Source organism: Pelophylax lessonae (genome assembly GCF_965119305.1).
Source record: "Pelophylax lessonae genome assembly, chromosome: 2".
NCBI lineage: Eukaryota > Metazoa > Chordata > Amphibia > Anura > Ranidae > Pelophylax > Pelophylax lessonae.
This window is the reverse complement of record NC_138769.1, coordinates 411,711,160-411,727,256: the sequence shown is the minus strand read 5'-3', so window position 1 is coordinate 411,727,256 and position 16,097 is coordinate 411,711,160. Positions and strand designations below refer to the sequence as shown.

Sequence of the window (16,097 nt, the reverse complement as noted above, 5' to 3'; positions counted from 1 at the left end):
ATGCAAAGCTGTGGGAGAAAAATCCCCATTTTCGAAGCTGGAGTGAAAATGCACCAAGGTAGGAAGCTCCTTGCTTCACTGAAGCACAGGGAGGTCAAGGGAAGCAGTATATTTGTTCCAAGTCAACATAGTGTGCGGAAGAGGTCTTGAATAAGGCTACCACCAAAGGCTCTCAAAGAGGAATATAGTTTTGATCCTAATCTGAATAATGAGATCTCAGAGAGAGGTTTGTTTTTTGTAAAGAAAAAGTTTGCATGCGCGGTGTCTAGAATGAGGACTAAGTATTCTAGACGAAGGAAAGGCTGGAGGGCAGACTTTTGAAAGCGGATCACCCAACTGAAAGCCAGAACAATCTGAATAATCATTTACAGTATCTCACAAAAGTGAGTACACCCCCTCACATTTTTGTAAATATTTTATTAGATCTGTTCATGTGACAACACTGAAGAAATTACACTTTGCTACAAAATAAAGTAGTGAATGTACAGCTTCTATAACAGTGTAAATTTGCGGTCTCCTCAAAATAACTCAACACACAGCCATTAATGTCTAAACCACTGGCAACAAAAGTGGAGTACACCCCTAAGTGAAAATGTTCAAATTGGGGCCAAAGTGTCAATATTTTGTGTGGCCACCATTATTTTCCAGCACTGCCTTAACCCTCTTGGGCATGGAGTTCAACGGAGCTTAACAGGTTGCCACTGGAGCCCTCTTCCACTCCTCCATGACAACATCACGGAGCTGGTGGATGTTCGAGACCTTGCGCTCCTCCTCCTTCCATTTAAGGATGCCCCACAGATGCTCAATAGGGTTTAGGTTTAGAGACATGCTTGGCCAGTCCATCACCTTAACCCTCAGCTTCTTTAGCAAGGCAGTGGTCGTCTTGGAGGTCTGTTTGGGGTCGTTATGTTGGAATACTACGCTGAAGCCCAGTCTCAGAAGGGAGGGGATCATCATCTGCTTCTGTATGGCACAGTACATGTTGGCATTCATGGTTCCCTTTAACCACTTCAATACAGGGCACTTTTCCCGCTTCACGCCCAGGCCAATTTTCAGCTTTTAGCGCTGTTTTTTGAATGGCAATTTTAAATGACAATTGCGCGGTCATGCAACGCTGTACACTGTACCTAAACCAAATTTATGTAATTGTTTTCCCACAAATAGAGCTTTCTTTTGGTGGTATTTGATCACCACAAGGATTGGACGTCAGTAGGCTCTTTACCGAGATCGGAGATGCGGTGTGCCAGAGTGACACACCGCAGCACCAATCGCTGCTCTACTTGACTATAGGCAAGACACACTTGTCTTTGTACTCTTCACCTGATACCACCACACATGCTTGACACCATCTGAACCAAATAAGCTTATCTTGGTCTCATCAAAACCACAGGACATGGTTCCAGTAATCCATGTCCTTAGTCTGCATGATTTCAGAAAACAGTTTGCGGCTTTCTTGTGCATTATCTTTAGAAGAGGCTTCCTTCTGAGACGACAGCCATGCAGACCAATTTGATGCAGTGTGCGGCATATGGTCTGAGCACTGACAGGCCGACCCCCCCCCACCCCTTTAACCTCTTCAACAATGCTGACAGCACTCATACGTCTATTTCCCAAAGGCAACCTCTGGATAGGACACTGAGCACATGCACTCAACTTCTTTGGTTGACCGTGGTGAAGCCTGTTCTGAGTGGAACCTGTCCTGTTAAACCACCAATGTGTCTTGGCCACCGTGCTTCAGCTCAGTTTTAGGGTCTTGGCAAACTTCTTATAGCCTAGGCCATCTTTATGTAGAGCAACAATTCTGTTTCTCAGATACTCAGAGAGTTCTTTGCCATGAGATGCCATGTTGCTCTTCCAGTGACCAGTATGAGAGAGAGAGCGATAACACCAAATTTAACACACCTGCTCCCCATTCACACCAGAGACCTTGCAACACTAACAAGTCACATGACTCCGGGGAGGGAAAATGGATAATTGGGCCCAATTTGGACATTTTCACCTAGGGGTGTGCTCACTTTTGTTGGCAGTGGTTTAGACAATAGTTGTGTGTTGAGTTATTTTGAGGAGACAGCAAATTTACACTGTTATACAAGATGTACACTCACTACTTTACACTGCAGCAAAGTGTCATTTCTTCAGTGTTGTCACATGAAAAAAGTATAATAAAATATTTACAAAAATTTGAGGGGTGCACTCACTTTGTGAGATACTGTAGATGTTTGCAGATACACTATATCGTTAAAAGTATTAGGACACCTGCCTTTACACGCACATAAACTTTAATGGCATCCCAGTCTTAGCCCGTAGGGTTCAATGTTGAGTTGGCCCAACCGTTGCAGCTATTTCAGTTTCAACTCCTCTGGGAAGGCTGACCACAAGGTTTAGGAGTGTTTGACCATTCTTCAAGAAGTGCATTTGTGAGGTCAGGCACTGATGTTGAATAAGAAGGCCTTCATTCATCTCAAAGGTGTTCTATCGGGTTGAGTTCAGGACTCTGCGACCTGGATGACCTAAGTTTCTAGAAGGGCCAGTATAGGGGTACAAGCACTTTTGGGAATACTCTGGGTGCAGAGAATAGGCTAAATGGCAATTCAACAAATGGGAAGTGTCTCTCTTCTTGCAAAACACGGGAAACACTGATGAGCTAAGTAAATGGGAATATTATGTACTGTAGGTAGGCATCCAGAATGTGTAATGATGCTAGGTATTCCCCTTGTCTCACAGAGTAAATAACCAACTTTGGAGGATTCCATGCAAAACTTGGTACATGAAGGTACTTGTTTAACCACTTCAGCCCAGGAAGATGTTACCCCCTTCCTGACCAGACCCCTTTTTTCAACTTGGCACTTCGTGACTTTAACTGACAATTGCGCGGTCATGAAATGCTGTACCCAAAACGAAATGTATGTCCTTTTTTTCCCACAAACAGAGCTTTCTTTCGGTGATGTTGGGTCACTTCTGGACTTTTTATTTTTTTGCGATATTAATAAAAAAATAGCGAAAATTTTGAGGAAAAAAAAAATGACATTTTCAACTTTGTCTTTTAAAAAATATCCAATATACTCCATTTATGTCATATATTTTGGCCAAAATGTATTTAGCTACATGTCTTTGACAAAAAAAATCTCTATGAGTTTTTTTTATTGGTTTGAGCAAAAGTTATAGAGTCTACAAACTAGGGTGTAAATACTGAAATTTAGGCAGCTTTAATTTCTGACTGCCTATCTCATTTCATGAAGTGCTAAAATGGCAAAATACATTTTTTTTTTTTTACACAAAGTTGTTATTGAAATGATATATTGCTCACACATGCCATGGGTATATGTGTAATTACACCCCAAAATATATTCTGCTGCTTCTCCTGAGTACAGGGATACCACATATGTGAGACTTTTTGGGAGCCTAGCTGTGTACGGGACCCCAAAAACCAATCCCCACCATCAGAATTTCAAAGGGCATACATTTTTCATTGCATTTTCTCACTACCTATAACGGTTTAGGAGGCCCTGAAATGTCAAGATACCACAACCCCCCCCCCCCAAATGACCCCATTTTGGAAAGTAGACACCCCAAGCTGCTTGCTGAGAGGCATGGGGAGTCCATGGAATATTTTATATTTTGCCACAAGTTTTGGGAAAATTACAATTTTTTTTATTTATTTCTTTTTTTAACACAAAGCTGTCACTAAAAGATAAATTTCTCACACATGACATGGGTATATGTGGAATGACACCCCAAAATACATTCTGCCACTTCTCCTGAGTATGGGGATACCCATGTGTGAGACTTTTTGGGAGCCTAGCTGAGTATGGGACCCCGAAAATCAATCACCATCTTCAGGTTTTCTAATGGCGTAAATTTTTGATTTTTCTCCTCACTACCTATCACAGTTCTGGAGGCCCTGAAATGTCAAGATAGCACAACCCCCCCCCCCCCCCAACCGCAAATGACCCCATTTTGGAAAGTAGACACCCAAAGCTATTTGCTGAGAGGCATGGGGAGTCCATGGAATATTTTATATTTTGCCACAAGTTTCGGGAATATATATATATATATATATATATATATATATATATATATATATTTTCCTGTTTTTTCTTCATTTTCCAAAAAAAAAAATGAGAGCTGCAAAATACTCACCATGCCTCTCAGCAAATAGATTGGAGTGTCTACTTTGCAAAATGGGGTCATTGGGGGGGGGGGGGGGGGGGTTGTGCCATCTTGGCATTTCATGGCTTTCAAAAGTGTGATAGGTAGTATTGATTTTCGGGGTCCTGTACGCAGCTAGACTGCCAAAAAGTCTCACACATGGGGTATTCCTGTACTCAGGAGAAGCAACAGAATGTATTTTGGGGTTTCATTTCACATATACCCATGGCATGCATGAGAAATATATCATTTAGTGACAACTTTCTGTAAAAAAACAAAAAAAACAACAAATTGTCATCTTCCCCGAAACTTAGGGCAAAATATAAATTACTCCATGGACTCAATATGCCTCTCAGCAAATAGCTTTGGGTGTCTACTTTTCAAAAAGGGGTCATTTGGGGGGTGTTTGAACTGTCCCAGCATTTTATGCTGAATCTTAGCCACACATCACCCACTCTTCTAACCACTTGAAAAACAAGCCTTTTCTGTGACTTTTTGTTTACATGAAAAAATTTTTTTTTTTTTATTAGAAAATTACTTTGAACCCCCAAACATTATATATATTTCTTTAAAGCAGAGGCCCTATAGAACAAAATGGTGGATGTTGCAAATTTTTTTGTCACACAGTATTTGCGCACAGATTTTCCAAACGCAATTTCTGCGAAAAAAAATACATTTTTTTAAATTTATTGTACAAATACACTATACAATTCCAAATTGTTTGTTAAAATTTAAAAGATGATATTATGCCGAGTACATAGACACCAAACATGACATGCTTTAAAAATTGCGCACGCCTGTGCAGCGGCAACAATCTACGTACATTTTTAAAAGCCTTTAAAAGTCTTTACAGGTTACCACTTTAGACTTAAAGGAGGTCTACTGCAAGAATTACTGCACTCGACCTGGCGTTCGCGGCGATACCTCACATGCATGCTGCAATTGCAGTTTACATATGACACTAGACCAACGTTTGCGTGCGCCTTTGCGCGCAAGCACAGGGGGGACAGGGGGGGGGCTTGATTTATTTATTTATTTATTTGCTTCTTTATGTTATTTTGACACCTCTCCTTTCTTTTTTTTTTTTTAATCATTTTTATTGTTATCACAGTGAATTTAAATATCCCCTATGATAGCAATCTGTGGTGACAGGTACTCTTTTTTTAAAAATTGGAGTCTTTTAGACTCTAGATCTCTCCTCTGACCTTAACGCATACTTTCCCAATTTCCCAATGGCGCGGTTTATTTCTGACGAAACAGAAGTCATGAAATGCTCGTAGCTTCCAGTATCTTAGGCCATAGAGTTTATTGGAGCCATTCTCATCTCCAATCAGCTCTATGGTTAGATAATTGAACCACCAGCTGCACTCTCGGGTTAACCAGTGGGACAGGAGAGCCCGAGAAAAACCACGGAAGGTGGCGGTAGGGGGGGGGGGATCCCCTCCCACTGCATGTAAAAGCAGTCTAGCGGCCAATTATCTGCTAGGATTGCTTTTACATGCAAGCCGACCGCTGGCTATGAAAAACGATACCAAGGTGATGCCTAAATCTGCAGGCATCATCCTGGTATAACCACTCAAAGTCCAGCAACTTACCAGTACATTGCTGGTCCTTGTTTGGCATATAGTGTAGGTTTTTTCTTTTTTCATGCAGCCTGTGGGCTGAACAAAAAAAAAAAAAAAAGAGAACCTAACAAAAATCACCACAGGAATATTGTGTAGTATTAAACACCATTAACCGCCCAAACAGCCACCCACTGATTTTAATGGTGCGTATACATGAGAATATTCCACGTATACCTAAAAGGTATTTTAACTGCAGTGGTAAAATCAGCCTACCACAGCTGCTGCCATCAGATCCATATATGCTGTGCGCAAACACTGTTTGTGTCAGAATATATAAAATCAATGTGGCAGCCGACGGGTACCAGCAAAAGAAACAGGTTAAAAAAAGAATGAAAAACAAACAAAGTACAGTAAAAGTACAGTAGGAAGAGTAGAACAACATAAAAAATGACTGACACGACAACTGTTTTTGGTTTATTTTTTTTGGTAACACTTTTTTTTCAATGAACTGCGATTTTCCAGCTTGGGTCTCTCAAAATGTCGATAGCCTTCGAACATCTTTCGAGACCCTGTGTTTGTGTGCTGTACCCTGAACTAATACTCTACCAGTGTATGGTAGCGCTCAAAACATTCCCCGATGCAGAGACCAGGTTGGTCAGGACATCTGGGACAATAATAGCAGGTGTCACGCCTACATCCGCGCCTGCTACAGACACATCTGCTTTGGGGGTGTCTTTGGGTAGGGGTACGCGGGAGGACATTGGGAAAATGCCTCTCATGCAGTGTTAATTTCGTCGACTAAAACGTTTTCGTCGACTAACACAATTCAGATGACTAAAATACGACTAAAACTAAAATGGCATTTTAGTCAAAAGACTATAACTAAAACTAAATCGAAATTTGCTGCCAAAAATTACTGGTGCATGCTCAAAGCATAAATAATAACATATTAGATTTTTCACTCCAGGACCAGCAGTAGTATATAATGAGTTTGGAAATTGTAGAGAAATGCTTAAATAATGCATTACAAATTACAATTGAACTACACCCATTTGATTATAGATGACTAAAATGAGTTTTAGTCGACTAAAATGTAGGGCGTTTTAGTCGACTAAAATATACTGGAGTTTTAGTCGACTAAATACGACTAAAACTAAAACACTTGCAGAAGACTAAAATAGGACTAAAACTAAAATGCCATTTTAGTCCTAAGATTAAGACTAAAACTAAATTGAAATTTGCTGCCAAAATTAACACTGCTCTCATGCAGCCGGCTCACTGCATCTGGAAGGGGAAGTTGGACAGGCATACCTCCTGGGTACAGGTAGGCTTCGATGATCGCTTCCTGGAATTCTCGGAAGGATCCAGTTCGTCCTGAAGCCCGGTATAGGACAAAGGTGTTCAGCATAGCCAATTGGAATAAATAAACAGACACTTTTTTGTACCAGCGTCTGGCTTTATGGGCAACTAAATACGGCGCCAAAAGCTGGTCGTTAAGGTCCACCCCTCCCATATTAAGGTTGTAGTCGTGGACACAGAGGGGTTTCTCCATAACACCAATTGTCGTAGAAATTTGGACTGTCGTGTCTGGGTGAAGGGAGGACAGAACAAAAACATCCCGTGTATTCCTCCACTTTACTGCAAGCAATTTGTCCGTTTTCAAGCAGGCTCTCTCCCCCGACTAAGACGGGAATTTACAAGCCGTTGGGGGAAGCCCTGGCGATTAGTTCGCACAGTGCCACATGCGCCAATTTGTAATTCAAGAAGGTAACCAGTTGTCCACGTACAAATGGTACCCCTTAAAGGAGAATGGTGACACCAAGTCCCAAACTATCTTGCCGCTGCTCCCTATGTAGTCTGGGCAGTTGGGGGGGTCCACAGTGCTATCTTTTCCCTCATAGACCCGGAAACTAACTGTATAGCCTGTGGCCCTGTCACAGAGCGTGTACAGTTTGACCCCGTACTTGGCAATCTTGCTGGGGAGGTACTGTTTCATAGCAAGGCGGCCAGTAAATTTTATCAGGGACTCGTCAACGCAGACAACTTGTTCGGGCGTAAACAAGGCTGCAAACCGCTGATTGAAATAGTCTATGAGGGGCCGAATTTTGTGGAGCCGATCATATTCAGGGTCTCCCCGAGGACGACAGATTTCATTGTTGCTGAAATGCATAAATCGCAGAATTTGCTCGTATCTCGCCCTGGACATGGAGGCAGAGTACATGCGCATATGGTGAAATGGGCTAGTGGACCAATATAGCCGCAATTCACTCTGTTTGGTTATGCCCATGTTGAGGGAAAGGCCCATAGGTTTCCAGCCGAATGGTCTGGCAAGGGGCAAATTTGGGTTGGCTGCGATAAATTGTTGTGCATATAAATTTGATTGATCCACAAGAGATCTGTAAAGATCTCCCGTGAAGAATAGCTCAAAAAAATTCAGGGGCGTAAAACCAGCTGTCTCCACGTGGATTCCAGGTTAGGCAGTGAATGGGGGGGAAGTACTGGCGCTGTAGAATCAGTGGGTTGCCAATTGGGATATGCTAGCGCATCAGGGAGGGCACTATGGGCTCTACGGGCCTGTTTTCGAATACGCAGTGGCTGCAGGCCACTACTCGTGCTAGCCACCGCACCCGCTTCAACTGCACTTATGGGAATCGCCACGTCACCAAGTGTTACTGCAGTGCTGGTTGTACTAGGTCCAGGGTGTACTAGGCCGCTGGCGCTTGCCAGGCCACCAGAAGGATGAGCGGCACTAGTACCGACACTCTGCTCCATACGATTCCTGCATCTCAACAACTCCAGAATGGGGTCGGGTACACCTGGGTCTAACAGGAACAGGAACCCATCTGTCGTCGGAGCTATTTGTCAGGGCGCCGCTGCTTTCATCAGGTTCGTATACTGACCCTGATTCTGCCAGTGAGGCTTCCCCATCGCTCTCATCTGACATGGTCAGTATACTGTAAGCCTCTGCACTACTGTACCAACGTTTGGTCATTTTAGTTAACTAAATTTACCGGTACAGTAGTGTGATTTTCAGGTAATAAAAGCACCTGTTGTCAAAGACTATTTCAACCGCTACCAAAAAAACTGCTAACGCTAGCAGGGATCAGGCCTGACTCTGCTAACACAGCAGTTTTGTGTGTTGTGTTTTTTTGTAAGTGACAGTAATCTATTGATTACTATACTTACCTGGGTGGGGTGTGCTGGGTGGAGGGGTTAAACGCAGGTGCTGGCAGGAATTTGTGCTGATCGTGCAAACACCGCGTTTTGGGAACCCTAAACAAGTGTTTCTCAACTCCGGTCCTCAGGGCACACTAACAGGCCAGATTTTAAGTATTACGTTGGGGAGATGCAGACTAGAGTACTGCAATCACTGAGCAGCAAATTATATCACCTGTGATGCATTTCAGTTTTCTTGCAAACCTGGCCTGTTAGTGTGCCCTGAGGACCGGAGTTGAGAAACACTGCCCTAAACTATGGGGACGCTAGTATAGTTCTGATCGGATCAGATATTGATCTGTTCAAACACTATACTAGTAATGGAAGTGTGTGTGTGTGTGTGTGTGTGTGTGTGTGTGGTAATCAAGAGGTTATTTCTAACTATGCGCCGGGGATCTGCGTTTTTTTTAGACTGACGCTAACACTAGCTAATGTCACCTGTGTCACCAATAATAGTGATCAGAAAAAAAACTGTACACTACAAAAGTGACACTGTGACAGGGCAATGAAGGGGTTAACTGGGGGTGATCAGGGGGTTAAATCTTTATTGGGAGGGGGTGGCGGGTATCCTAAGGATAAAAGGAATGACCGCAAGTGCTAAACCTGGTCACAAGTCACACTTCTACGGGTATATAGAAAATGCTATATACTGTATACAGTGTGTGTTGTGACAGGGGGTGTAGGGGGGATCAGGGGGTTAAATCTTTATTTGGGGGGGTGGCGGGGACCCTAAACCTACTTGGGACAGAAACTACGTCGCTAGCACTAACTCAAGTCACAATCGCACTAATACAAAATACAGAAAAACAGTATATTACGTTTGTATTAGTGTGCAATGTGACAGGGGGAAAGGGGATAACTGGGGGTGATCAGGGGGTTAAATATTTATTGGGGGGTGGCGAGTATTTTAAGTGTAAAAGAGAGGGCCGCAAGCGCTACACCTGGTCACAAATCACACTTATACGGGTATATAGGAAAATGCTATATACTATATACAGTGTGTGTTGTGACAGGGGGTGTAGGGGTTAACTGGGGGGCGCGATCGGGGTTAAATGTGCCTAAGTGTGTGTGTATGTGTGCTTGGTGCAGTACTCACAGTTAGATGTGCTCTCTCCTCTCGATGAATCCAAAAAGGATCATGGGAGGGGAGAACAGGTCTTTTCTGAGCCTGTGTTTACATTGCACAGGCTCAGCATGGAATCTGATTGGGCAGGACTGATCAACAGGTCCAGGCCAAAAATCATTGGCCTGGACCTGATGACTGATCGGTTCTGAACCCAATCAAGCCATCAGCGGGACCGCGGGAGAGCGCTCCAGACGGGCAGGAGCGAGCAACGTAGTACTACGTCGCTTTGCCTGCACGGGGCTGACTGCCGCAGCAAATATACTGTGGGCGGTCGGCAAGTGGTTAAGGATTTTTGGTCCAGGATAGGATAAATACCCACATATTTTGGTACTATGAACAGGTTTGAATAGAATCCTTTGAAACTATGCTCTAGAAGCACCAGAGCAACCACTCTTTGGTACAAGAGATGGTTTAGAGCGGTCTGTAAATCTGACTGTCTTTTGGAAAATATTGGATAGTTTGAATGAAGAAAAAAGGGAGGTAGAGTTTGAAACGATTTTGTACTTGTTCTTCATTTGGGGAGGTAGAAGCCCCCGAGGAGGGGGGGGGGGGGATGTTTTAGCTATCGGTTGTGGAAGGAGGACTTCTTTTTTGACATCCTTGTGAACTTGTCTATTGCACCACCAAAGGAGACATCCTCCTTCAAAGGGCATAGAACTTAGGCATCATTTACAGCCAGCTTAAGCTTTACAGGCTTTATGCCATAAAATTCTGTGTATATGGAGAGAAATGAAAAATTGTGTCATGAATTATTCTAGGGCATCAACACACAAAAGTAAAGCAGAGAGCAGTGTTTGTAAATGCTTGACCAGGGTTTGGTCCTGGAAAATGGGATCCAGTTTGTTTTGTTCCCCTAGTCCAATTAGTTGCGATTTGACAAACAGAAATAACAGCAGCAGCTGGTTGTAAAGCTGGACCTGCAAAAGCGAAGAGAACCTTTAAGAGCATCTCAAATTTCCTGTCTTCAGAATCCATAAATAAGGTAGCATCTTCCATAGAGACAGTAAGATGTTGGTTTAAGACAGCAGGATCTACTACTGGAAGAGCCCACTTTTTTTTTGGGAACACTTTTTCCACTTGTTAAGTGCCAGTTCACACTATAGCGATGTCAGACATCGCAGGTGATTTGCACCACACTTCTCTGCAAATCACATGCGATGTCTGTGCGATGTGAATTCAGCCATACAGATTGTATGTCTGAATTCGCATCGCATTCGGACCAAAGTCGTGCAGGACCCTTTTTTTGGTATGCACCAGAATCGGATTGCATGGGTGTTCACACTGCAATATGCAAACTAATCTGGGGGTGTCATTAACTTTGTATTGACACTCCCAGCAGTTCGCATATGGCAGTGTGAACTGCCTGCGAGTCGGGGGTGATGCGGGAACCAGCAGTGGATTCACAGGGTTCCTGCATCACACCAGTGTGAACCAGCACTAAAGCTTGGCAATCATTCTCGGAGGAGAGAAAAACTTTTCAGGAATACTCCAGTTGTAATAAATTGCCTATTCTATTTGTTCATGGATGGGAAACGTCTTTTAAGAATTCATAACCACAGACTGAACCCAGAGAGAGGTCTGGGATGTCTGGGACCCAGAGACAGGTAAACTGTATCAGATGTTCCCCCACTCTTACAAGCGAGGGAACCCCTTAATTGGGAAGAGGGTTTTGAGGCCCATGTCTTGCACCCAAAAGGAAGGGTTGAATGAGGGTTTAAAGTTGAAGCCTGGGTAGACAGGTTAGGTGCTCTAAGTTTTGGGGAGGTAGAGGCTCCTGAAGAGGGGGTTTTGGGATCTTCCACTGTGGGAGTAAAACTCTCCCTCTTGTGACATCCTCTTTTTATACTGGATTTTATTTAAAGATTCATGTACAGCAATACGTTTAGTGTGATATGGACAGAAGTTTAAAGTTAAAGCAGTGTACAGGTATAGATGTAAGGATATGTAGCTGCTATGACAATATATATTATAACCTGCACAACACCTAACTACTAGAAACACAAAGAAGCATTCACTGTGCAAGGTCATTTTACGTGATCAAATAAAACTATATTATCTTAGGCAACTCTTTTGTGGCGTTTCCTATGTCACATCAGATCTGAATTAGGGGTATACATTGTTCTAAGATTCTGGAAACCCCAATTCTTTTTTAAATTTTAATGCATAACCTCTGACTTCATAGGTCAACCCACATAAAAGCAGTACATCATTGATTCATTTTTCTATAATTAAGGTGGAGGGAGTCAATGGATATTCATGGGAGTACCACTGTTTTCCTATCATAACATAGAAGTAATCTCTAGCATAGCTTTTTAAATTGATTTTGTCATTGATTTTTTTTTAAATCTTCAAAAAGATAGCCAAAAGATCATTTTGGACTACAAATGTTGATTATATCAAATTTATAGGAAATGAAAGTTGTAATTTTAGACCAAAATGATCTAACCTTGTCACATTTCCAAATAACATGTAACAGATCACCATCAGCTTTTTGACATTTGCAGCAAACAGGTGTGTCTTTTTTATGCATTTTGAACAAAGTGGTGAATAAAAGATTCTGTGAAAATATTGTATTAAATTAGGTTTGTCAATAGCTAAAATAATTATATCAAAATAGTTAAAGCAAGGGTGCCAAACTTGAACAGGATTATTAGGGACATCTTTATTCCATCGATCTTGTATCTTAACTCAGAGTTCTAAAAAATGTTCTCCTTGTTCTAGGATATTTTCAATGAATTAGTCCAGTGCTTCTCCAAATGGACATTTTCCTTGAAAAGGTACACGTGTGAGGCGCTTTTTACATGCAGCCTCAGCTGTCTAGGCTTTTAGCCACACGATTCTGCACACGAGAATGGAGATTACAACCTTTATAGAAATCTCATGATCTGTTCTAGGCCATCAACACAAAAAAGTAGAGCGGAAGGTAGTTGCTGTAATTGCTCTGTTAAGGCATGATTCCAGAAAACAGAGTTATATTGATTGTTGATTACCCTAGTCAAGTTAGCTGCAGTTTGACATACTGAACTTGCAGAGAGAGCTGTATGCAGGGCTGGACTGGAAGAGTAAAAAGAGCCTTTAAGAATGTCTCAAACTTTTATCTGCAGAACCTTTGCAACAAGGAACATCTTCAATATGTACAACAAGATGTTTAAGACTAAGACGAGAGGGATAGACAGCTCCTTTGTGAACTCTTTCCACTGGATATAGTTTGTTAAACATATTGGGGGGGGGGGGGGGGGGAGTAAAATCCATACTGGAGGTATCCAATCATTTTGGACTGCACTTTCTATCGGTTCATGATCAGGGAATGTTTGAGGGTGGAGAACAGGGGCATAGCGAGAGGGTGGAGAATCGGGTGCGACCATGATAAAGCTTTTCGCACAGCCGAAGAAGGCATATCTACAATGGCAAACATATTGCATAAAGCTATGGCAGCAAGTGTATGATGGTGATAAATCTGCAACAGCCTCCTCTAACACCAGCTCCTCTACATTCTTCTCTGTATCTACCTCTTCTAAGGGAGGTAGTTCCACTCCTGACTCTGGTAGAGAAGGTGGGGGTGGAGAAGAAGCCTTGCACTTTTGAGCTTTGAACACTGATGGCTCTAAAGCCACTAGTTATCCAAGAATGTCCTGCAATTATGCCAGACTTCCTGCCTTTGTCAGGTAGGACACCTGCTGCAGCTGCATGCCTGCGATAAAGCTAGAATCAGATGCAGAAACAATGAAAAAAGGGGTCTGGCTCTGATGCAAGGGTTTGAGTGTTTGCCAACCCACAGGCAGAGCGAGTGTTTGCCTTGGTTTTTGCTCCTGGCAAAAGGGTGGGAAGAAGTGCACGAGCAATTTATAAAGGGCTCCAAGTGAAATGGTGGTAATAGTGAAACCTGTGGTGTGATTTAACATCTAGTTATCTACTTGAGACTAAGATCTGACTAGCACAGGTACTACTAAAGAGTCAAGAAACATTCACTGTCAAGAAACATTCACTGTGCGATGTAATTTTTTTGGACCAAATAAAGCTTATCTTAAGCAACTAGATTGTGTTTTTTCCTGTCACACACAAAATCCAAATTAATTTAGGGGTATATATTGTTTGAAGATTCTGAAAACTGGTGTTAAGAGTCAGAACTATGCTAAAAAATACCAGGTTTAATAGCACCCAATATAGAATATTAATAATCCTTTACCGATACTGTGCACCTTGTACTATAAAACCCTCACTCACTAAACATGAGCCTTTACTTCTATCAAATGTACATCTACCCTTTACCGTAAATTTAATGTACAGTAATACTTTACAATTACTTTCTCCACACTGCTCAGCTGTAGATACTTGCTATACATGATATGGTACACAGAGCTAGGAAGCATACACTGTGTTGTAGTTGTACATTATATTTTTCATGACATGTGGCTGTATACCATGAGCTGTACACTTCCTCCAGCACACTGCTAAGCTATATACACTGGTCTGTATATTATAGATGCCAAACAATGCTATACACCATCATACCCCACACTGCTACAATATGTGTGTTGTACCTCACACATTCTGGAACATCTTAGCTTGACTATACTAAACTGAACATTATACACTTTACTATACATATCATATAGTGTGTGTAATATATATATATTATATATATATATATTATATATATATATATATATATATATATATATATATATATATATATATATATATATATATATATATATATATATATATATTTTTTTTTTTTTTTTTTTTTCTCTCTCAACGTGTTTCGGGTGCTTACAGTGCACGATAATGCACTTACTTTAGTAAATCATAACTACTTACAGTTTCAGATATTAGAAAATAATATATAAAACATAAGAGATTGCATGGAAGATTTCCTGCACAGTAGACTAATTGATTGGGGGGTAGACAAATTGCTACTTTACATTACAGAACTTTATTCTGCACATACATATCTATTACCTTGATAACAGAACTGATAGTAATCGCGATCATTGGACTCTTCTTTTATTATGACTGTGGTTAATTCAAATGCATTCTCTGCAATCACATATATTAAAAATAGTCGCTTATTTTTGTTAATGATAAACAAAAAGAAAAAAAAAAACTAGACAGATAAATGCCTATAAACATCTAAGAAGGTTCTGATACATGACAGCTAGAGATACTGAAATTGGTTATTTCCAGCAGCAAACATATTTGACTTTCAAAATGCAATTTATTGAAAAAAAAAAAAAAAAAAACTTTTAAACAGGGTAACATAATGAAGTAACAGAGAAAATGTAAGGCATAAGATAATGTCACATACAGGCAAACAAGATAAACAGTGGCTACCTGCTTGCAGCAGGGTAGGTACCAACAGGAATGAACAGTAGAGTACAAAACAGCTGTTGTTCATAGAATCCAGATATGAGAATAAGGAGCCCGATCACACCATGGGGCCCATCAAGGACAGGTAAAACAAATCGATGCGGGTACACATACTGAAAGGGCGCCCAACCACGATCTCCATCGCACATATAAGGGTCCGCAGGGGGTAGGGTGCACTCACTGCCGACCAGTACATGTGCGAGAGCTCTTCAACCAGCGACCCCCCACCCGATCATATTTTTTGGGGCAACCTCTATGAAGATATACCAAACGTTTGTATGGGAGGGTAGAGTTTATCTCAGCCATCCACTGTTTCAGGGTGGGAGAGTGTGCACGCATCCACAGCTTCACTATAAGCTTACGAGCATGAAACAGTGTCTCGTGTAGGAAAGTAATCAGGAATTTATCGGCTATGTCATCAGGAAAAAGGGCAAGGACACAGGGCTTAACATCCAGTTGGAGTGGAGAACCCATGTGATAATGTAAAAATGTAATGACCTGCAACCAGAAGGTCTGCACATCCGGACAGGACCACAGGATATGCATAAATGTGCCCGGGTGAGCATGACAACGGGGACAGTCAGTATTAGCATCCTCCCGATATTTGACCAGGCAGAGGGGGGGTAAGGTAGGATCTATGTAAGATATACAACTGTGTCAAATGGTCCGAT

At 41.8% G+C, this 16,097-nt stretch overlaps 1 protein-coding gene across 2 annotated transcripts in view; it reads right to left on the bottom strand.

Moving 5' to 3' along the window:
• The window catches only part of GTF2I (general transcription factor IIi), a 132,671-nt gene that overhangs the window by 88,960 nt on the left and 27,614 nt on the right, over nt 1–16,097 (bottom strand). Inside the window, exon 9 of one of the 2 annotated variants that reach the window (XM_082245209.1) lies at nt 15,019–15,096. The exons of the other annotated variant lie outside the window; for it this stretch is intronic. Coding sequence (XP_082101335.1) covers nt 15,019–15,096 — 78 coding nt within the window. The remainder of the gene's footprint in view (nt 1–15,018; nt 15,097–16,097) is intronic. 2 annotated transcript variants of the gene reach the window in all.